This window comes from Nerophis lumbriciformis, linkage group LG19 (genome assembly GCF_033978685.3).
Source record: "Nerophis lumbriciformis linkage group LG19, RoL_Nlum_v2.1, whole genome shotgun sequence".
NCBI lineage: Eukaryota > Metazoa > Chordata > Actinopteri > Syngnathiformes > Syngnathidae > Nerophis > Nerophis lumbriciformis.
Window position 1 is genome coordinate 17992719 of NC_084566.2, and position 24135 is coordinate 18016853.

Sequence of the window (24135 nt, forward strand, 5' to 3'; positions counted from 1 at the left end):
TTCAGGTCCAGTGTGGCACGAAGACGTCAAATCTGCTAATTACAACTTTAAGCGCGCAGCTGAATGGATCGCGCTTCTGCAAGAGGCCGGTCCGTGGCATCCGCCGATACCTCCCACGCGTGTTGTTTGAAGCCGGACCACGTTGGGGCTTAAAGAGGGCGCCGCAACCTGTGGCTGTGCGCGCCCTTGGCACAACTTGTTCCATCCCGAGAGGTGAGATGGATCCGCGCAGCTGACGACTTGGGATCCGCAGCGCTGGGGAGGCGAGGAAAGAAGTCATCCCAGTGGAAACGTGAGTACGCTGCGTCGTCATAGGATGGCTTGTTTGCTCCCCCTTCAACTCTTTGTCCACATTTTTGCTCAAGGGCAAATGCTAGAAGGTGTGATTGCGGTACTGTATTGGCTTTATTGGGTTGGATGTCTTACATTGGATAACTTGCAACCATAACACACGCAGGTGGTTGTATACTTTGCACAACATCCATCCCATCTCAGGGGCGTCACTAGCTTTTAAGGACAGGGGGGGGGGGGCTTAGCCCCCAGGAGATGCACAGGACGCGAGCGATCGTAGCGCACGAGCACAAAACTTCACAAACGGCTAACAAAGACTTAGAAATTATTCATTGTTATTATTATTATTTAAAAAATGCACGGGACGAAATGAAATGCTCCCCGGGACGATGGCTTTTAACCATTTTTTTTCTTTTTCTTTTAATGTATTTATTAATTTGACATTTTATATTAAATGTCTTGGTTTTTCCTCCCTCTGAAAATCCTATGAAATGTTTACCAAGCCATTCTATAACAATGCAACAGCTATTAATGTAACAATACAATAAAACAAATATATCTAATGTTTTTTTCATTGTTTTAACATTAGACTAATGTATATTACTTTATATAGATTCTACAAGAGTGATGTGGGCATTTTCTGTATGAACAAGTCCAAGGACCGCAGGCAAGGTCGCAGAGAAAATGCGGACTGGATTTTGAGTGATGTGGGCATTTTATATAAAGTGGAATGGATTGGATACTGACACACTAAAGGGGCTCTCTACCTTAAAGTACCAATGATTGTCACACACACACACTAGGTGTGGTGAAATGTGTCCTCTGCATTCAACCCATCCCCTTGTTCACCCCCTGGGAGGTGAGGGGAGCAGTGGGCAGCAGCGGTGCCGCGCCCGGGAATCATTTTTGGTGATTTACGCTATGTAGTGAGGGGAAACTGAGTGAATAATGACAGTTTATATGATTATTTATTTAAACTCATATTCGGGCCACTTTATTTATTTTTTATTATTATTTTTTATTTATTTATTTATTTTTTTTTTTTTTTGTGTCCTGTCCAGCTTCTCAGGCAAATCATATAGTTGATGTAGATGCTCATGTCGGCTGTTCAGATTTACTTTACAAAAGAGAAGTGTAGGATACTTCTCTTGTTGCCTTATTTGTGTTTGACTTTATTAAATGTATTTATATTATCATTTAGTGCAGCCTGGCCGGAGCAGGAGGGGATAGAAAGAGAAAAAAAAAAGAAGACAGAGGGGGAAATTGTGTGGACAAGAGGGGGATTAGACAGAGAGACAAAAACAACAACAGCAAACAACAACAACAATAGAGCACCATCAGCAAATATGACATGTACAAATATGATGGTAAAAGTAATAGCAAATAAGCAGTTAGCGAAAAATAAAAAATAATACAGAAATGACAATGAGCATTATTACACTACAAATGGATCAATACAAATACCAATAGAAATAGCGCTATTGATAATGAACAATACCAATAATTTACCTTTATTATCAACAATACAGTTGTTTAAATGCAACAATACATATACTTAATGATAACTTGAGATACGAAAGAATGCAGAAAAATGGAGGGGGAGAAAGAGAAGCAACCTACATTAACCTTGTAGATTGTTATAGTCACAATAGGTTAAGCTTTGTCAGTGTGCCATGTGTTACACCCAGTTTACCCTAGGGCAACAACGTTAATATATGTTTGATGAAACGTGATTATGTGCATGAGTGTAAGTATGCATATGTACTTGTATATGTACAGAATGTGTATATGTGTTTGTACAATGAATGTATATGTACATAATGTGTATATGTGTTTGTACAGTGAATGTATATGTACAGTATGTGTATGTGTATGTTTGTATATTGAATGTGCGTGTGGATGTACGAACATTAGGTAGGTAAATATGTACTGTATTTGTGTATGTATGTGGGAGCGTAGGTACCTATGTACGTATGTGAGCATATGTGAATTTGCATGTACAATACATTCGACTCCCAGAGTGCGTGGGAGCCAGAGCACGGCCCCATCACCCCCGAGAGCCCAACCCACAAACAGGAGGCGTGGTGCCCAGGGAACCAGGGACCACCGCCCCCACGCAGCCAAGCCGGCCAGCGACAGGAACCCCAGAGCCCGGCCCACCGTACCGCCCACAAGGGCCAGCAGCAGGCCGCAGACAGACGCACCCGGCAGAGGACAGGGCACGAGAAAAGCAGGGGACAGCCAGACCCCAAGCCAGCGAGAGACCACACCCCACACGGGCAGAAAGGCGAGGCCACCCCCCGGCCACCCCACCCAAATCGGCCGCCGCAGGACCACCCAGGCACAGGGCCACGGGAACCACCCACCCCACCCGCAGGGACCCCAACGATGGAGCTGGAACAACCAGCAACCGCCCCGCCGAGCCCCCCCTCAGAGGGGAAAAATTAAAAAATAATATTAATAAAATATATTTAAAAAAATAAATAAATAAATTAATTAATTAATTAAAAAAAAAGAATTAAAAGAAGATCACAGACATGCTGACAAACAAGGTCACTACCCCAGCAACTGGCCGACTCGCAGCACCTCGGAATACCTTGCAGCACCAAGCTACCACAATAGACGCAGGGACTAGGCCCAACAGGCCCCAACCAAGACGGGCACCCGGAAGGGATGGACAGCGGGAGCTCCAGACACGCAGTTCGGATGCAGTAGCCTGAGGCGTCGACCCCCGTCTGACAGGCAGGCCCAGAGCGTACCCCCAGAAATATACATACATACATACATATATACATACACATACACACATACATGTATACATACCCACACATACACATATATACATATACATATACATACACATATGTACACATACACATATATATACATACATACATACACACACATATACATACATATACACAGTTCGTCAGCCCCGACAGCCATCACGCGCGCGCGCTGCCACCAGTCACAACATCAGCCACACCCTTGCACCAGACCCAGCAGCCACGGGCGCCCACACCACAAACAAACGGCAGCAGGAACAGCAGCTGCAATAACCCCAGACAGCCAGCACCAGCCAATCAAATCAAAGCGATCAAAAAAAAACTGCGACCAGCAACCACACGCCACCAGGACCACGGAGACCAGCCGGCGCCAGCCCGCCAGTCAGCCCGAACGCCAACACGCAAACAAGAGACACCAACACCCCCCCCCCAACCAAAAGGCCCCCCACCCCAACCCAAACCCGCACAAACACACCACCGCCCAAACAACCGAGACACAGCATCCAGACCAGACACGGGGGCTGCGCCACCACCACATCAAGTCACCAACAGAGACCCCACAGCGCAAGGTCGGGCCACACGGGCACGGACCCCACCCAACAGGAAGTGAGACCCGTGCGACGCCACACACAAATAAATAATAAGATTAAAAAAAAATAAAAATAAAAAATAAAAAAAATAAAATAAAATAAAAATAAGTAAATAATAAAAATAAAAATAATAAATACATTAAAAAAAAAATATATATATAACAATGATAAATGAATAAAAGCCTGGCAGGCCACCAGACCGCAGTCCCCGCCGGCCGACGAGGCAATGAGGGGTGCTCCGAACCCCAATCCCCCCATGCATGTGTACAAGGCCCCCAGAGTGTCTACTGTGTAGTTAAAATTAGGAGGTCAGCCGTTACAGCCGACCTCCAGTCCCTATTGATGTGTGTACTGTAGCGGGCCACTTTATAATGAATACGTCCGCATGTATTTGTTAAAAAAAAAAAAAAAATATATATATATATATATATATATATAACACCAAATTATTTAGGGGGGCTTAAGAATATTTTAGGGGGGCTTGAGCCCCCCTAAAATAGGCCTAACAACGCCAATGCCATCCATCCATCCATCCATTTTCTACCGCTTATCCCTACATGCAGGAATTCCTCAAAGTATGCACTTTTTTAGATGTATTCCTCATATGGGAGAAAGAGGAACTCAAAATGTAAATAATGTCATTACAAACACTCCATTCTGCAAGAGGTCACCTTCATGTAGTGTTGTCCCGATACCAATATTTTGGTACGGGTACCGGTACCCAAAATGTATTTCGAGACTTTTCGGTAATGTGCAGCACTTTGCAAACTGTTTGTTTGCCAATAGTGCTATGTTACGGAGCCCCTGAAGGGACATGGAGGGGAAAAAATGTGTTTTCGCAAAAGTTTTTTTTTTTCCTATGTCAGTGAACCGGACGTAAAACAGACACAGCGATGGTGAACCGGAAGTGAAACAGACCAAGCGATGGAGGAGCCTACCCCATCATCCGTGGGAGAAGTTTATTGATTTATCTTTTAGTATTGGCCTAACATATAAAGACATCAAATCGTATTATGGTCCCACAACAGAGCACAGATGGTGGGTAGGCTCCTGCTTTCTCCCGCTTGCTCCTGCTCCTGCTTTCTCCCGCTTGCTCCATTGCTGTGTCTGGAAAAAAAACATTTGCGAGATCTCGCAAAAAGTATTGCGAGATCTCGCAAAAAGTATTGCAAGATCTCGCAAAACATCCATGTCCCTTTAGGGGCTCCGTAAATAAAGTGAATTTTTGATGCGTAATAAATACGCATCACTCTGTCAATACTGCCCCATGTGGTGAGAAAGTGTATTACAACTGAGTACTGCTGTGACCGAAACAGATATTTTTTTGCTTAAGGAACACTGTTCTATATAAAAGCGCTCTAATGTAGTGTTGTCACGACACCAATATTTTGGTACCGGTACCAAAATGTATTTAGATACTTTTTGGTACTTTTCGATAACTTTTATAAGTAAAGAGAACCACAAAAAATGGCATTATTGGCTTTATTTTAACAAAAAAATCTCATGATCCATTAAACATGGATCATGTGTCTTATTGCAAGTTTGTCCTTAAATAAAATAGTAAACATACTAGACAACTTGTCTTTTAGTAGTTAGTATGCAAAAGAAAGTCTCCTAATTTAGTCTGCTGAGGTATGCAGTGACATATTGTGTCATTTATCATTCTATTATTTTGTCAACATTTGTAAGGACAAGTGGTAGAAAATGAATTATTAATCTACTTGTTCATTCACTGTCAATATGAGCTTACTTTCTCTTTTAACATGTTCTATTTACACTTCTGTTAAAATGTAATAATCACTTATTCTTCTGTTGTTTGGATGCTTTACATTAGTTTTGGATGATACCACAAATTTAGATATCAATACGATACCAATGTCAGGAAGTGTTGTTGACGAACCCCAAGATGCAGAGATGGCAGGCTTAATGCAGGAAAACATGATTTTAATGTCCAAAGAAAAAACAGGAAAACAGGAACCAGGCAAACTGGAAACAGCAAACAGGAAACAAAATACGAGGAACAGCTAGCAGGTAACATTACTCCAGCACTGACTGGATGGCGAGGCAGGTATAAATAGTAGCCTGATTGGCAATTGCCACCAGGTGTGCCAAACTGCCAATCAGGGACAGGTGAGGGAAACAAATCCTCAGGTATAGATGCAGGAAAAGGAACCAAAATAAGAGCGATGACAGTAAATAAAACACAAACACAGAGGAAAAACTAAAACATAACCAAACTGTCAGTGACAAGCCTGACAACCAAGTAGTTGCAGGATCATACATTGGTCATATTCAAAGTCCTCATGTGTCCAGGGACGTATTTACTAAGTTTATAGACATAATGTAAAGTTTATAAAAAACAAAGAAGAGGTTGTGATGCCAAAAAATATTGATGTAATCATAGTAGTATCGACTATATATGCTCTTGTACTTGGTATCATTACAGTGGATGTCAGGTGTAGATCCACCAATCGCGTTTGTTTACATTGTGACCCCGGTGAACTACGGTGTGTAGTGAAGCATGTTTAGCTATTCCTCGTCCTGCAGGGATGATACTTGTAAGAAACTCACTTTATTTGTCACCATGGAGGCGAGGATTAGTGATTTAGACTTAGCTAAAACACTGCAGACTGTGGCTGGGCTTTAGTCGCTAGCTAGCTCGCCATGTCTTAAAGCACCTTTTCCTGAGGGCGTTTCAGTGTTATAACTTCACCTTTATCGTTAGTTTTTAAGCCAAAATGCGTCCGTTCTCCCTTTTCTGTCTATACACTGTGTCTGTTTGTAAGTACTCCGTGATTGTACGCTACCGAACATGCTCCTCTGCTCATAAACCAACAATGACACAACGTGACGACGACGAGAGGCGCAAGGGTTGGGGACCGATACTTTTTAGAGGCGGTATAGTACCGAATATGATTCATTAGTATCGCAGTACTATACTAATACCGGTATACCATACAACCCTACCTTTATATCATTTTAACATGTGGGTATTGTCCTTACTTATAAAAAAAACCTATTGTTTTTCATAAGTAGACATGGCAAAGTGTCATGCTCAGACTATACCTGCATGTGCACATATGGATGGTACATTTGTTCAGAACCCTGTGGAGATGTTTAGATGTGGGTCAGTGTGCTGGCGCTCCAGGCTGCAGAGCACCTAGTTCCTTTTGCTGTTGGGGCCACAGTTTGTGGCTAACGAGAAATCACTCCCTGCAAAGAGATGACGTTAAGGCCGACCATGGATTAATAATAGATCACTGTTACATTGTGACTAGTAATTAGTGGTCCCAGAGGACCCGCTTCGTTCGTTCTGGATGGCACCATACCTTTTGAACTCTTAATCTGTCAGCTTGGCATGTGCTGTGTGCAAAAGTTCATGCTGTGAAGGCCCGGGAGCAGGTAAATTGTTTAATGTGATGCCATCTTTTTTTTTTTTTTAGCTTGTGTTCTATAGTGTCCCGCTACTCTATGTTAATGTATATCATTATTCAAATATAGTCCTCAGAATGTGTCCATTATCATTACGTTGCTTTGGGGGATGTTCCCATTAACATTTTTTGCCCAACACAGGGCATGAAGGACCTCTGAAGTACAGATAGTATTTTTTGTGTGCAATGCATTGAACAAAGTGTAAAAAAAAAAAAGACCACTATAGTCTTAGTACTGTAATATATTTGTTCATCCTATGGTCACATGGTTGTCGTACGTCAGCACCGGAAGTAGTAAAATCAGCTTTTCACCTGGCTGGTTTTTCCTGTGTGATAAAAGAGGGGGTAAACGGCGAAGTCGCCCTGTTTTATCATATCTTATTGTCTTTGCACAGGTCAATGTTAACTTTTGTATTTACAATAAATCAACACAAAATCCCAGTGGCGGGCAGTGCGTTTCCCACCTAGGCCTTCAGTGATGTCCTGTATCCAATGATTACCTCTCAAAATACCATAATTTATGTCACCACATGACCATTGCTGGAGAAATACTATATAGAAACACATTTACACACTACTGGGCATTGAATCACCACCAAAAGTGTACAAAAGTTATTTTCTGGCGCATTTGAAAATCAATAAACCCGCATCAGTAATTAAAACATATCTTATGTGGTACTGTCATAATTAAAATTGCAAAAACCATATGAAACGTGAAAAAGTAAAGAAGCAAAATATCTGAACTCACAATTTGTAGAACCCATTCGAGCTTCTGGGGTTGGCCGACATCGTCTCACAAGATGTAGTTTCTGTTTAAATATCCTTCTTGAAAATGGCCTTGCAAACAGACAGTATGTGTTGTCTTGTCTAATCATAAAAGATGCAGACGAGGCTGAGTTCTTAAAGTTGACTCCACAGCATGCTCATCAAAAACATCCCGCTGAGCATGCGCTTCACTACTGTGGCATGCTGGGTAATGGAGTTTCTATGTTACCTAGCTCATAACATCACTATATGTCTGCCTTATGCCTTACTGACAACAACTCGTGATCTGATTGGATATCGAAACTGTCTGTCAAATGTGTGTGTCCGTTCAGTTAAAGTGCACGGACGCCCGCAATGTTAATTCTGAAGGCCCCGGGCAGATTTGGTACAGCATGGCAACATTAGCTAGCTGAATTCTGATTAGATAAGAACTCTATAACCTAAAAACAACTGCACTGGAAGGAGCATAATATGATATGAAGAGAATATGAATACTTTTAGATATTTAGGGAAAGTAAATAAAAAAATTACTTTTATCTTTAATTATGATGATGATTTCTGGTTATGTTAGGCCAGCAGAGAAGGCCTTGCTGGCCCTGACGGCACACCACTGCAAAATCCGTACTTTGGAGCAATGTTCATATATTCTCATATTTGTCTTTTTAGCTTCATGTCGCAGGCGAGTGATGATGGTCGTGGACTTGTGGTTGAGGGAAGATTTGTTTGATGTTGGATGTAAGAAAATGTCACATGAATTGCAACAATGGACGCGGTGTCGAGAGGTTGAAGAGAGAGAGAGAGAGAGGTGTGCTGGCGTGTTCAGGGGTTAAAATGCTTGCCTGATGGCGGGAGTGTTGGCCATTTTCTGGGTGTGGGTGTCACTGATGTCATATTAATACATTTATTTTTTCTAATATTTTCGCGATCGACTGGTATGGTCCCAAAGATCGACTGGTCAATCTCGATCGTCGGGTTGACGACCCCTGCTATAGGGGCTATATTCGCATCATGTGATGTTATACTGACACCTAGTGACAGGTCAGTGTACACTACTATCATGACAAGCTGTTTATTCCTCTTCTAAAAAAACAACACCATAGATTCAACTGATAGTCGACTACAGGCAAAATCTAAAGTATCAGATTTGACTATGAAAATCCTTCGTCGAAGACAGCCCTAGATATTTTTGTCATTTAAAGTTTTTTTTGTGTGTCTTTTTTCCGCTTTTTTTTTTTGCAGTATTCATTTATATAATCAATTGAGCTGTGGGGCCTAACTTTGGACACCCTTGTTAGAGGGGATGTTTGTGGTGCTTGTGAGCAAGGCACTCTAGTAAAATGTCCCTCGAGTGTGTGTTTGGCAAGCTTAAGTATTTATGTCATAAAGTCTGCTCAGTCTAGTACCCACAGTGAACCTATATTTGTTGTTTTTCTTGTTGTCAATTGGTGTCTTAGGTAATAGTATAGGGCTCACTCAATGATTCACTGACCCATAAAAACCATTAAGATTCACTGCAAATTGCTCTGCTCAGGATGCTAACAACTGAGCTGGGACAGATGAATGTTGCTACCCACAACCAAAGGTGCAATGTTTCCCATACATTTGGGGAGAGTTGGCTTTGGGCTCACGGTAGTTGTTTATGGACTTTGCTTTTTGCACTGAGAATAGAAAAGGGCCTGTCCCAAACTGTTAAGTAACATTCAGCAGAGACTAAGGTGCCTTGCCAAACCCCAAGTAGAAAATCAATGGACTAATTGATTGAGAGGTGGACTTCTTTACATAAATGTTGTATTTCCCAGAGGCTTCCTTTTCTGCGACTTCGTTTGATTGCCACTTTCTTGGTTTGTTACCAAAGTCCGACGTGTGAATGGAGAGGATGTGTTACATTATTAATTTAAATTGGCGGCAAGACTGATTAAAAATGCAGATGAGCAGAACAATAAAGTCGCTGCAACCCATGCCTGCCATTCTTCACTCTGGCAACCCTCTTCAAATCCCTCCTTAAAAGCCACTGATTGCCTTTTTGGCTTCAAAAATAATATTTGACTATTATTCAACAGCTGCTGTTTATTCTTTTGTTAGGCTCGCATCAATTTGAAAGTGTTTACAAATGGATACAACACTGCTTTAGTCATGAGGCCTCAGATGATTCATCAGGAGGAGTACTTAGCCAGTGAAAACAGTCGTACGCCGTTCGGCAGTATGAGATGGATGAATTTTGATGAATGTGCAGGGCTTCTAAAAGGCAGCCAAAATCGTATCCTCCATTGCATCAAATGTGATATTTCTTGTGTGAAACTGTCATACACTATATTGCCAAAAGTATTTGGCCACCCATCCAAATGATCAGAATCAGGTGTCCTAATCACTTGGTCCAGCCACAGGTGTATAAAATCAAGCACTTAGGCATGGAGACCGTTTCTACAAACATTTGTGAAAGAATGGGCCGTTCTCAGGAGCTCAGTGATTTCCAGCTTGGAACTGTCATAGGATGGCACCTGTGTAACAAATCCAGTCGTGATATTTCCTCGCTCCTAAATATTTCAAAGTCAACTGTAAGAAAATGTAAGAGTTTGGGAACAACAGCAACTCAGCCAAGAAGTGGTAGGCCACGTAAACTGACAGAGAGAGGTCAGCGCATGCTGAACACATAGTGCAAAGAGGTCGCCGACTTTCTGCACAGTCAGTTGCTACAGAGCTCCAAACTTCATGTGACCTTCCAATTAGCCCACGTACAGTATGCAGAGAGCTTCATGGAATGGGTTTCCATTGTCGAGCAGCTGCATCTAAGCCATACATCACCAAGTCGGATGCAGTGGTGTAAAGCACGTCGCCACTGGACTCTAGAGCAGTGGAGTCGCGTTCTCTGGAGTGATGAATCACGCTTTTCCATCTGGCAATCTGATGGACGAGTCTGGGTTTGGAGGTTGCCAGGAGAACGATACATTTCGGACTGCATTGTGCCGAGTGTGAAATTTGGTGGAGGAGGAATTATGGAGAGGGGTTGTTTTTCAGGAGTTGGGCTTGGCCCCTTAGTTCCAGTGAAAGGAACTTTGAATGCTCCAGGATAACAAAACATGTAACAACACAAACAGGGACGGATTCAAGTTGCACCAGTGGCCCAAAGATGCGAAAGTGTCAAGAAATTGGACGAAATTTGTTCAAAATACGAGGCTGTGGGGAAAGCCGACGAAATGGTCAGTCGTTTGTTCCACACACTTTACTGACGAAAGCTATGCTACGACAGAGATGGCAAGAATGTGTGGATATCCTGCGAGACTCAAAGCAGATGCTGACATCAACTCCAAAACTGGACAGATCAGCTTTCAGGAAAAGAGAGCGGATGAGGGTATGTCTACAGAATATATTAATTGATGAAAACTTTATTCATTACTCGCGGTTTTACGTAAATTATTATACATAAACTGTGTTTACCAATAATTTAGCTTAAAACATTTAAATGCAGACAGCCCTGAAATGGGCTGTCTGCACTCTCAAAGTGCATGTTGTTGCCAAATGTATTTCATATGCTGTAAACCTAGTTCATAGTTGTTAGTTTCCTTTAATGCCAAACAAACACATACCAATCGTTGGTTAGAAGGCGATCGCCAAATTCGTCCTCGCTTTCTCCCGTGTCGCTGGCTGTCGTGTCGTTTTCGTCGGTTTTGCTTGCATACGGTTCAAACCGATATGGCTCAATAGCTTCAGTTTCTTCTTGAATTTCGTTTTCGCTACCTGCCTCCACACTACAACCATCCGTTTCAATACATGCGTAATATTTTGAATCGCTTAAACCACTGAAATCCGAGTCTGAATCTGAGCTAATGTCGCTATAGCTTGCTGTTCTATCCACCATGTTTGTTTGTATTGGCATCACTGTGTGACGTCACAGGAAAATGGACGGGTGTATATAACGATGGTTAAAATCAGGCACTTTGAAGCTTTTTTTTAGGGATATTGCATGATGGGTAAAATTTTGAAAAAAACTTCGAAAAATAAAATAAGCCGCTGGGAACTGATTTTTAATGGTTTTAACCCTTCTGAAATTGTGATAATGTTCCCCTTTAAACAGTGGGCTTTCTAACAATTAGAATGGTTTGTGTCATGTTTGTCCTCCTACAGAAACATTAAAACAACAAATATATTTTTCCCCCATCTTTTTCCATTTTTGAAAAAACTCCAGGGAGCCACGAGGGCGGTGCTAAAGAGCCACATGTGGCTCAAGAGCTGACCCCCGGTCTAGAGGTTTATACAGAAAAGCCATTCAGAGCTTTTCTTCCTGTCACTCACACACACCATTGAGCGAGATGCACCCCGGAAACAGAGACCCACTTGGGAAAATAAGGTTGTTAGCAAGGTAGAAAACAACTATTGATGATAACGAGACTCCCGATAGTTAGTATTACCGGTCATTTAATGATTTTTTTAAAAACATTTTAAACACTTCCTAGTGGTCTACATAACATGTACATTTTGCATGGATTATGTTTTACAGACCGTTTTCAAGCTGCTTTCTGACCGTCTCTTTAGGATCCGCCGTTTTGTTGGTCTTATTTACGTGGCTTCACTTCAACAGTAGTTTTTAGCGCTTGCATAGCGAGTCTACTGACCGATAGAAGTTTGAACTATGTGCTAAAATGTTTTGGAAATGGCAAGAATGCAGGACTTATGTGCATGTACAAGCCAGTCTGCTCCACAAGAGGATGACATACCCCAATTTACTCTTATATAAACACAGTGCTGTCTAAGCAACTAGGATATTCACTTGTGCTCAATCCTGCTCTCCTAGGACAGTGATCACTCGATAGTCAGAGAAATACGATACGGAGGTAGGACGCCACAACGCCCCCGAGAAATAACCAATTGTAATAGTACATTTGATTGAATTCACACTTTTCATTTAAATAAATCTTTAAGTGCTACCATCCGGGAACATGCTTGATCAGTCAATCAATCAATCAAAGTGTATTTATGTAGCCCCACATTATCAGTATTATGCAAAAGCTCTGCGCCCTATAAAACATGCTCATAGTAGTCAATAATCATTACTTCCTCATTTTGATAAAAAAAAAACAATCTGCAGAAATGTTTTTGATTAATGCTTGTTTTGTAGGTTAAGGTGTTTTATATATTGTGCTCCTGAGTTAATGTTGCTGATCAATAAGGTTTTATTATTATTAATTGAGTTTATTTAATATAATTTCTCAGCATCAAATGGCTCATGTCGGTGCAAAAATGTTTATAGTTTAAATAATAACATATTTTTTAAATTTAAGGAAAAATGCTTCACTTGAAATCTTTTTTGTTACAGACTAAAAAACAATGTTAATAAAGTTATCTCTTGTTCTAAGTTTATCTAAATTATTTCATGTATTCTTTAAATTCAGTAAGGATACATTGTATATACAGTCGGTAAGGTTGTATTTTTGCCTCATACTTCACTTTAAGCGTGAGTGAAGAATGCATGAAGAATGCCCTTCCGACCTGATAAATCCAAAAGAGAAAGAGATGATACAGTATCCTCTGCTCACAGATGCTAGTCCCACTCCTTAATGCTTCAGTCGCATGCAGGATTCTCACAGGAATGAAGCAGAAATACAATCTTACCTACTGTATGTATACTATGCGATAAATAAACATTTCATGGATAAATGGTACTATTTATAGCTCTTCTTCTTCCTCGGGGGGTATGGTGTTATACAAAACCCAAAACCAGTGAAGTTGTAAATAGTAAAAAAAAAACTGAATACAATGATTTGCAAAGCCTTTTCAACTTATATTCAATTGAATAGACTGCAAAGACAAGATACTTAACGTTCGAACTGCAAAACTTTTTCAAATATTATCTCATTTGGAATTTGATGCCTGCAACATGTTTCAAAAAAGCTGGCACAAGTGGCAAAAAAGACAGAGAATGTTGAGGAATGCTCATCAAACACTTATTTGGAACATCCTACAGGCGAACAGGCTAATTGGGAACAGGTGGGTGCCATGATTGGGTATAAAAGCAGCTTCCATGAAATGTTCAGTCATTCACAAACAAGGATGGGGCGAGGGTCACCACTTTGTGAACAAACACGTGAGCAAATTGTCCAACAGTTTTGAGAACAACATTTCTCAACGAGCTATTGCAAGGAATTTAGGGATTTCACCATCTATGGTCCGTAATATCATCAAAAGGTTCAGAGATTCTGGAGAAATCACTGCACATAAGCAATGATATTACGGACCTTCGATCCCTCAGGCAGTACTGCATCAAAAAGCGACATCAGTGTGTAAAGGATATCACCACATGGGCTCAGGAACACTTTAGAAAACCACTGTCAGTAACTACAGTTTGTCGCTACATCCGTAAGTGCAATGTTAAAACTCGACTATGCAAAGTGAATGCCATTTATCGACAACAACCAGAAACGCTGCCCACTTCGCTGGGCCCAAGCTAATCTAAAATGGACTGATGCAAAGTGGAAAAGTGTTCTGTGGTCGAACGAGTCCACATTTCAAATTGTTTTTGGAAACTGTGGACGTCGTAGACTCCGGAACAAAGAGGAAAAGAACCATCCGGATTGTTATAGGCGCAAAGTTCAAAAGCCAGCATCTTTGATGGTATGGGGGTGTATTAGTGCCCAAGGCATGGGTAACTTACACATCTGTGAAGGCACCATTATGTTATTCATGTGACCTCGGGAAACATGCTTTTTTTTGCCATACCAGAATATGATGAAGTGTATGTAGCACTTGGCTTCACTGTAACCACGGTGGAAGACGGGGAAAGACCGGTGTGTCGTTTCCTTTATTGTTAATAAACATTACAATGAGATGTAGAGGTATAGTTATAGCAATTTTATAGACAAATTATACTATTTGTAGTCATGGTGGAGAGTGGAAGGGGAGGTGGGGGGCACAGTATTTTCTTCTTCCAGGGGGGTCGTAACAGAAAATAATCGAGAAGCACTGCTTTACAGCCTCATGTGTATTTTTGGAAAAATAGTTGAAATGTTATGCTTGCCATAAACTGTTTGTGTTCTAATAAATGCACATAATCAACATTGAAATGGTATTTTGAACATGTGTGAATTAATGAACTATGTCCTTGCACTTGAAGTTCCGGCCACTCCGCGCGGTCCGAATTGTATTATTTTTGTACTCATTAAAAGATTAATAGAAGCAACAGAATAAAACTCGAAGCTTTTTTCTAATCAAACTAATCGGTTAATCATTGCAGCCCTGGTTGACTTGCTCTAATTTGTTTGAACTGTCACAGCATCAATAACAACAGAATCATCATTCAGAATAAGTGCTCCATAAAAGCCACAAAGGCCAAATAAAAAGCAGAATATATTTCCAAAATAAAACATTTCATTGCAGAACTAAAGTCTCGTGTCTTGTGTGACTTTACAGACGTTCTCATTACTGTATGTCGTTGTTTGTTTAAGCCAGGGGTGCACATTATGCGATCGCGAGCTACCGGTCGATGGCGGAGGGTGTGTCAGTCGACGCCAGCCAGGCATTAAAAAAATAGACCTAAAAATTTGCGTTCATCAATCTTCACTAAGACGTCACTTTTGTCACTTGATTGACATTCACGCCCCCCGAGGGTCTTGTGAAATGACCCTGGCTGCTGCCAGATCATTATTAAGAAAAAATGACCGACAGGAAGGCGAGAAACACTTTTTATTTCAACGGACTCTCGTACCTGCACAGTTCCTGTCTTCACAATAAAAGCCCTGCTTCATCCTGCCTGCGCAAAAAAAAAAGAGTCTCAGAAAGCCAGCGTGCACAAGCTAGCAAGCTACGGAGTTTGCCGCCAATGTATTTCTTGTAAAGTGTATAAAAAGTAGTACGGAAGCTGGACAAATAAGATGTCATGTGGTATTGGACAGAAAGGAGTAAATTTTTTTCTCCTTTTGAAAATGCGGACGTTATCAGCACTACTGTCTGATTCCAATCAATACCTGCTCAGTGGTCTTGTGGTTAGTGTGTCCACCCTGAGATTGGTAGGTCGTGAGTTCAAACCCTGGCCGAGTCATACCAAAGACTATAAAAATGGGACCCATTACCTCCCTGCTTGGCACTCAGCATCAAGGGTTGGAATTGGGGGTTAAATCACCAAATAATTCCCGGGCGCGGCCACCGCTGCTGCTCACTGCTCCCCTGTGGGGATGGGTCAAATGCAGAGGACAATTTCACCGCACCTAGTGGCACTTTAACTTTTAACTTTCATCAGAATCAGGTAATACACCAATTTATATTCTTGTCTGCATGAAAGAAATGAATCTATATGTGTTAAACATGCTTGTATTATCATTAAACACATTTACTTGTTAACAAAAACGTCTCTTTCATAAATAAATACATATAAATTATATATATGAATGAGGTAGATCCCCTTGACTTGGTCAATTGAAAAGTAGTGGACACCCCTGGTGTAAGCTAACTCTTTTACTTCTTAACCTTTACACACAAAAGTGTAAACTTTTGTCAAACCAAACCCCTGTGTTGTTATTGTTTTTTGGAAAAATCCAAATCATGGTGGTGCTGTTATTAAAACCCTAATTGGGATTGACTTGACATTTCTCACACATCTCAATGTGCTCAACTAAATACTCGCTGTCATTTTTGGATGTTCAGCCGAATCACAACAAAACACCTTTATGGGACTGACAAGCACATGTCTGTAAAATGTGAGAAAGAAAGGTTAAAAACATGGCCGCTCTTCAGGGTAAACATACAGTACAGGCTAAAAGTTTGGACACACCTTCTCCTCATTCAATGTGTTTAGTTTATTTTCATGACTATTTACATTGTAGATTGTCACTGAAGGCATCAAAACTATGAATGAACACATGTGGAGTTATGTACTTAACAAAAAAAAGGTGAAATAACTGAAAACATGTTTTAGAATCTATTTTTTTCAAAATAGCCACCCTTTACTCTGATTACTGTTTTGCACACTCTTGGCATTCTCTCGATGAGATTCAAGCTTCAAATGGTTTTCAAATGAAATGGTTGATTAGTGGAATTTCTTGCTTTATCAATGGGGTTGGGACCATCAGTCGTGTTATGAATGAGAAGATGCATCCAAATCTTTGGCCTGTACTGTATCTGCAGGTGTTTGGACAGTTACAATCCATCCAGTTATTTCAAGGGGGCTCTAATATGATCAATGTTTGGATTTTTTCCTCCAATTCATAGGAAATGACATCTGTAAAAATCCAGGTTCGGCCAACCAAGTAAACCCACACTGATGAACAGTAGCTAATAATAATAATAATAATAGCTAATAAAACAGTAGCTAATAATAACAATAAGCGAACTCTTTTACTTCTTAACCTGTACGCACAAAAGTGTAAACATTTGTCGAACCATGCACCCCTGTGTTGCTATTGTCTTTCTAAAAAATCCAAATCATCATGCACCTGGGGATAGGTTGATTGGCAACACTAAATTGGCCCTAGTGTGTGAATGTGAGTGTGAATGTTGTCTGTCTATCTGTGTTGGCCCTGTGATGAGGTGGCGACTTGTCCAGGGTGTACCCCGCCTTCCGCCCGATTGTAGCTGAGATAGGCTCCAGCGCCCCCCGCGACCCCGAAGGGAATAAGCGGTAGAACATGGATGGATTGATGGATGGTGGTGCTGTTATTAAAACCCCAAGTTTGACCCCATAAAATTCTCACACGTCTCAATGTGCTCAACTAAACACTCGCTGTAATTTTGGGATGTTCAGCCGAATCACAACGAAACACCTTTATGGGATTGACAGGCACATGTTGGTAAAATGTGAGAAAGAATGGTTAAAAACATGGCCGCCGTCAGGGACACACCTTCTCATTCAATGTGTTTTCTTTATTTTCATGACTATTTATATTGTAGATTGTCACTGAAGGCGTCAAAACTATGAATGAACACATGTGGAGTTATGTACTTGAAAATAATTTTTTACCTTGAAAATAATTTTTTACCATGAAAATCATTTTTTACCTTGAAAATCATTTTTGACCTTGAAATTTTTTTTTACCTTGAACATTTTTTTTTTTACCCTGAAAATCATTTTTTACCTTGAAAATCATTTTTTACCTTGAAAATCATTTTTGACCTTGAAAATCATTTTTGACCTTGAAAATCATTTTTGACCTTGAAAATCATTTTTTACCTTGAACATTTTTTTTTACCCTGAAAATCATTTTTTACCTTGAAAATAATTTTTTACCTTGAAAACATTTTTTACCTTGAAAATCATTTTTTACCTTGAAAATCATTTTTTACCTTGAAAACATTTTTTACCTTGAAAATTTTTTTTTTACCCTGTACATAAATATTTTTCAAAAGAAATGGTTGATTAGTGGAATTTCTTGCTTTATCAATGGGGTTGGGACCATCAGTTGTGTGGTGAATGAGTGTCAGAGTTTGTTGGTGACGAACCCCAAGATGCAGAGAAGGCGGAAGGCATTGTGCGGGAAAACATGATTTAATGTTCATAAAATAAAGGAAAAAAAACACAAACCAGGAACTAGGAACAGGAAACAGGATGCCAGGAAAACAGGAACTGGAAGACGAGGAACAAAAAGACAGCAAGCTACAAACATCTACAATAAATAGCTTACCGCTACTGCTTACAGCTACACTGGCATCGACAAGTAGGAATGACAATAATCCAGCACTGACTGGAGGGGAAGGCAGGTTTAAATAACAGCTGGCTGATTGGCACCCGGTGTGGCCAGGTGCCAATCAGCCACAGCTGAGGGGACACAGCACTCAGGGAGACAAGTAGGAAATAACCAAAATAAGAGCGCCGACAGGAAATAAAGACAAACAGAGGAAAAACTCAAAACATAATTAAACTGTCAGTGACAAACCTGACAATGAGAAGGTGTGTCCAAACCTTTGGCCTGGACTGTATCTGCAGGTGTTTGGATAGTTACAATCCATCCACTTATTTCAACGGGGCTCTGATATGATCAATGTTTGGATTTTTCCCTCCAATTCATAGGAAATGCCATCTGTAAAAATCCAGGTTAGGCCACCTAAGTAAACCCACACTGATGAACAGTAAGCCCTACGAATTGCCACTTGTGCAGCACAGCACTGTGGATGAGTGTCAGTGGTGGAGGGAGGCGGTGTTAGGCAGTGGGAGCTGCAGGACCTGCAGGAGTCTGCAGCCTCACACACGGGCTGCGGCGGGCTTAGCGTCTCCTGGCGTCATGATCCGCGGAAAGGAGCCACTCTGACATGACGCTGTGCACGTACCATGGCAACCGACAGCGTGCAGCTTCCAACGGGCATTAATTAATTAACTCCTCACTATCGGGAGGGACTCGGGTGTGTTGGTCCTAATGAGGACACCGCGGCCATGGTGAAGGACAAGACCGAGAACCGTACGCTTCAATACCAGCAAACTTTGGTGAGTTCGACGATGAGGTCATTGATGGTGTTTTCAGTCGAGCGCAGCTTTTTTGTCTGTCAGCTTGTTGATCTTTAAGTGTGTGCTGCTTTTGAATCAGACACAGCGCCGATGTTCTGACCTGTTGGTTCGATTCCCTGCCATTCCCAATTCACCTTGAGCCACAGGTGTTTCATCCCTGTGCCACCCTACCGAAGTGATTAATTCCTGTTGATTAGGATGCCAGCCTACCATGTCAAATGAGTTTTCAGGTCTTAAATAAAAAGCAGTTGGAGTAGGCTGATTACTTTGCCTAATGACCATTAATTGAAATCGCTCTGAAGAGCAGAGCCGTTAAAGGTTACACAGTAATGTCTTTCTAACATCCTTTGTCTTCTGTGGGCCTTGGACCTCGTCCCCGCTATTCCTCTACCATCCTGCCGACCAGACCGACTCCCTTTTTAACCAAAAGAGGAGTGTTTGTGAATATTAATTGCCTCATGCACCAGTTTCCCCCTCTCTTGTAATAGCAGGACTGACAGCCATGCCCCGGAGCACCGCACGGGGGGATAAAACCTATATCCAGGCACAGGCCGACTGCCAATCAATAGTGGATTCCGTTCAATCTGATTTGTGACCGCACTTGCCTTTTTTTTTTCTCCATTTGCTCCTATTTTTGTGTGTGTATGCACTCGTGCTTTAAATTGCAGACGTGTTTGGCCAGTTAAGGTGCTCCTTCTGCTCTTATTGGTGCCAAGATCGATAGCGTGCAAATCAATAAGAATGTAACATGTGGATTGGAACATGCTGTCTGTGCCATCCGCCTTCCTCCTCTGTCCCCAACACTCCAATCAAGGACCGTGTCATTCGCTCCCAGCATCCAAGTCCATTAAGCATGTGTTTGTATGTGGAAGCGATTGTCCTGGGTTCCAGCAAGCTGTCTTGACGAATCTTTAGATCTTTAGAGAGCGTCATTCATTCATTCAAATATTTGCTACAAGAAGCTTTTTTAAATCTCGTAATAATCAAACACTTAACACAAAATGGCAGACTAGGGTTGTACGGTATACCGGTACTAGTATAGTATAGTACTAATGAATTAGAAACGGTACTATACTCTGTTTGAAAAGTACGGTTCGCCATATTTTTTTTTTTTACAGGCCAATCACATACTGGTACACATACTGTACTGGCCAAAAGTTTGGACACACCTTCTCCTCATTCAATGCGTTTACTTTATTTTCATGACTATTTACATTGTAGATTGTCACTAAAGGCATCAAAACTATGAATGAACACATGTGGAGTTATGTACTTAACAAAAAAAAGGTGAAATAACTGAAAACATGTTTTAGATTCTATTTTTTTCAAAATAGCCACCCTTTGTTCTGATTACTATATTATAGTGCTCGTGACATTGCTGGGTTTACGGGCAGAGGAGCATGTTCGGCAGCGCACAATCACAGAGTACTTACAAGCACACACAGTGTGTAGACAGAAAAGGGAGAACAGATGCATTTTGGCTTAAAAACTTACAATAAAGGTGAAGCTATAACACTGAAACGCCCTCAGGAAGAAGTGCTTTAAGACATGGCTAGCAAGCTAGCGACTAATGTCCATCCGCAATCGGCAGTTTAGCTACGTCTAAATCACTAATCCTCGTCTTTTTGGCGACAAATAAAGTGAGTTTCTTACAAGTATCATCCCTGCAGGACGAGGAATAGCTAAACATGCTTCACTACACACCGGTAGCTCACCGGCGTCACAATGTAAACAAATGCTATGGGTGGATCTACACCTGACATCCACTGTAATGATACCAAGTACAATAGTGTATCTAGTTGATACTACAATGATTACATCTATATTTTTTATCGTCACAAAATGCTTTTTCTTGTTAAACAAAAAATCACATTATATTCATAAGCTCAGGAAAATACATGCCTGGACACACGAGAACTTAAATTATGACCAATGTATGATCCTGTATCTACAAATATTGCATCATTACCCGAATTTGTGGTATCATCCAAAACTAATGTAAAGTAACAAAGAACAGAAGAATAAGTGATTATTACATTTTAACAGAAGTGTAGATAGAACATGTTAAAACAGAAAATAAGCAAATATTAACAGTAAATGAACAAGTAGATTAATAATCAATTTTTACAGCTTCCATCCATCCATCCATTTTCTACCGCTTATTCCCTTTGGGGTCGCGGGGGGCGCTGGAGCCTATCTCAGCTACTTGTCCTTTATAATTTTGACAAAATCATAGAATGAAATATGACACAATATGTTACTGCATACGTCAGCAGACTAATTAGAAGCCTTTGTTTGCTTACTTACGGTACTAATAAAAGACAAGTTGCCTAGTATGTTCACTATTTTATTTAAGGACAAACTTGTTCTTTGAATTGCAATAAGAAACATATGTTTAATGTAACCTAAGATTTTTTGTTAAAATAAAGCCAATAATGCAATTTTTTTGTGATCCCCTTCATTTAGAAAAGTATCGAAATACATTTTGGTACTAAAATATTGGTATCGAGACAACCCTATGGCAGACCGGGACTGAGCTAAACATTTTCACATTTAAAATGAACAAAGTGACTGTAATGAAAAATAATCCCGGTTTGAGTTCTGGTTCTGATTGATAACATGCGAAAGTAGCCCAGCGACAAAATAAGACACTTCCAGGTTCGCTAGCTAAATGCTAACAATGCCAGCTTGCGGAGCCTCACTCAATTCTCTTTGCAGGACTGTGTTGAAACACAAGTACAGCATTCAACCATTTTTTATCTCCATCTCGTCTGCTGACATGTTATCGTTAAGAGCATAAAGAACCTCGCTCCATTCACTTTTCACTAATCTATGTTTGAACAAAATATCAATCAACTACTACAAATATGCCTGTCCCAGTTTCCGGGACACTAACTCGACCTCACCCCATTCACTTTTAACGAGTCTATATTAAAACAAAAAAAAATCTATCAACTAGGATTTTTAGTCTCATTCCATGTGTTGATAGTACGCTAAATCTTCTAACATAAGGAACCGTGCTCCATTCACTTTCCACAAGTCTATGTTTAAACAAGACAGCAATCAACTAATCAATTTTTATGCCCATTTCTTGTTCAACACTCCACTCTCTATGAATCTGTGTTAGAACAAGAAATAAATTAATTACTAACGATGATTTGTATTCCCATCCCTTGAGTTGACACATAAACCTTACAACCCAATGGAACCTCATTCCAGGGGCGCCGCTAGGGATTTTTGGCCCCATGAAAAGAATCTTTACAGGGCCCCCAACACAGTGTCATTATTTTTTCTGTATTATAATTTCATCATCATTAGGGGCCTCTCTGGGCCCCCCTCCATCATGGGCCCCTAGAATCCGTCTCCTTTACCCCCCCTTTTCGGCGCCCCTGCCTCATTCCATTCATGTTCTACAATGTTTAAATAGGAAATCAATCAACTCCTAATACGGATTTTAAGCCTAGCCCTTGTGTTGACATGTTAACTCTACTAGCATAAGGAAACTTACTCCATTTACTTTCCAGGAGCCTACGTTGAAAAAGAACAGCATCTACAAAACCCAAAACCAGTAAAGTTGGCACGTTGTGTAATTTGTAAATGAAAACAGAATACAATGATTTGAAAAACCCTTTTCAACTTATATTCAATTGAATAGACTGCAAAGACAAGATATTTAATTTTCGAACTGAGAAACTTATATATTAACTTAGAATTTAATGGCAGCAACACATTGCAAAAAAGTTGGCACAGGGGTATTTTTACCACTGTGTTACATGGCCTTTCCTTTTAACAACACTCAGTAAACGCTTGGGAACTGAGGAGACCACTTTTTTTAAGCTTTTCAGATGGAATTCTTTCCCATTCTTGCTTGATGTACAGCTTAAGTTGTTCAACAGTCCGAGGTCTTTGTTGTGGTATTTTACGTTTCATAATGTGCCACACATTTTCAATGGGAGACAGGTCTGGACCACAGGCAGGCCAGTATAGTACCCGCACTCTTTTACTATGAAGCCACGCTGTTGTAACCCGTGGCTTGGCATTCTCTTGCTGAAATAAGCAGGGGCGTCCATGATAACGTTGCTTGGATGGCAACATATGTTGCTCCAAAACCTGTATGCACCTTTCAGCATTAATGGTGCCTTCACAGATGTGTAAGTTACCCATGCCTTGGGCACTAATACACCCCCATACCATCTTAGATGCTGGCTTTTGAACTTTGCGCCTACAACAATCCGGGTGGTTCTTTTCCTTTTTGGTCCGGAGAACACGACATCCACAGTTTCCAAAAACAATTTGAAATGTGGACTCGTCAGACCACAGAACACTTTTACACTTTGCATCAGTCCATCTTAGATGAGCTCGGGCCCAGCGAAGTGGGAGGCGTTTCTGGGTGTTGTTGATAAATGGCTTTCGCTTTGCATAGTCGAGTTTTAACTTGCACTTACAGATGTAGCGACGAACTGTAGTTACTGACAGTGGTTTTCTGAAGTGTTCCTGAGCCCATGTGGTGATATCCTTTACACACTGATGTTGCTTTTTGATGCAGTACCGCCTGAGGGATCGAAGGTTCGTAATATCATCGCTTACGTGCAGTGATTTCTCCAGATTCTCTGAACCCTTTGATGATATTACGGACAATAGATGGTGAAATCCCTAAATTCCTTGCAATAGCTTGTTGAGAAATGTTCTTAAACTGTTGGACAATTTGCTCACACATTTATTCACGAAGTGGTGACCCTCGCCCCATCCTTGTTTGTGAATGACTGAGCATTTCATGGAAGCTGCTTTTATACCCAATCATGGCACCCACCTGTTACAAATTAGCCTGTTCACCTGTAGGATGTTCCAAA

At 40.9% G+C, this 24135-nt stretch overlaps 1 protein-coding gene across 3 annotated transcripts in view; it reads left to right on the forward strand.

Moving 5' to 3' along the window:
• The window catches only part of clcn2a (chloride channel, voltage-sensitive 2a), a 157402-nt gene continuing 133267 nt past the window's right edge, over positions 1-24135 (forward strand). For 2 of the 3 annotated variants that reach the window (XM_061979448.2, XM_061979449.2), the window contains exon 1: positions 18956-19264. In XM_061979448.2, the coding sequence (XP_061835432.2) occupies positions 19214-19264 (51 nt within the window). In that variant the 5' untranslated portion in view covers positions 18956-19213. Of the gene's footprint in view, positions 293-18955; positions 19265-24135 lie in introns of those variants that run through there. The other variant, XM_061979450.2, reaches the window with a different exon arrangement.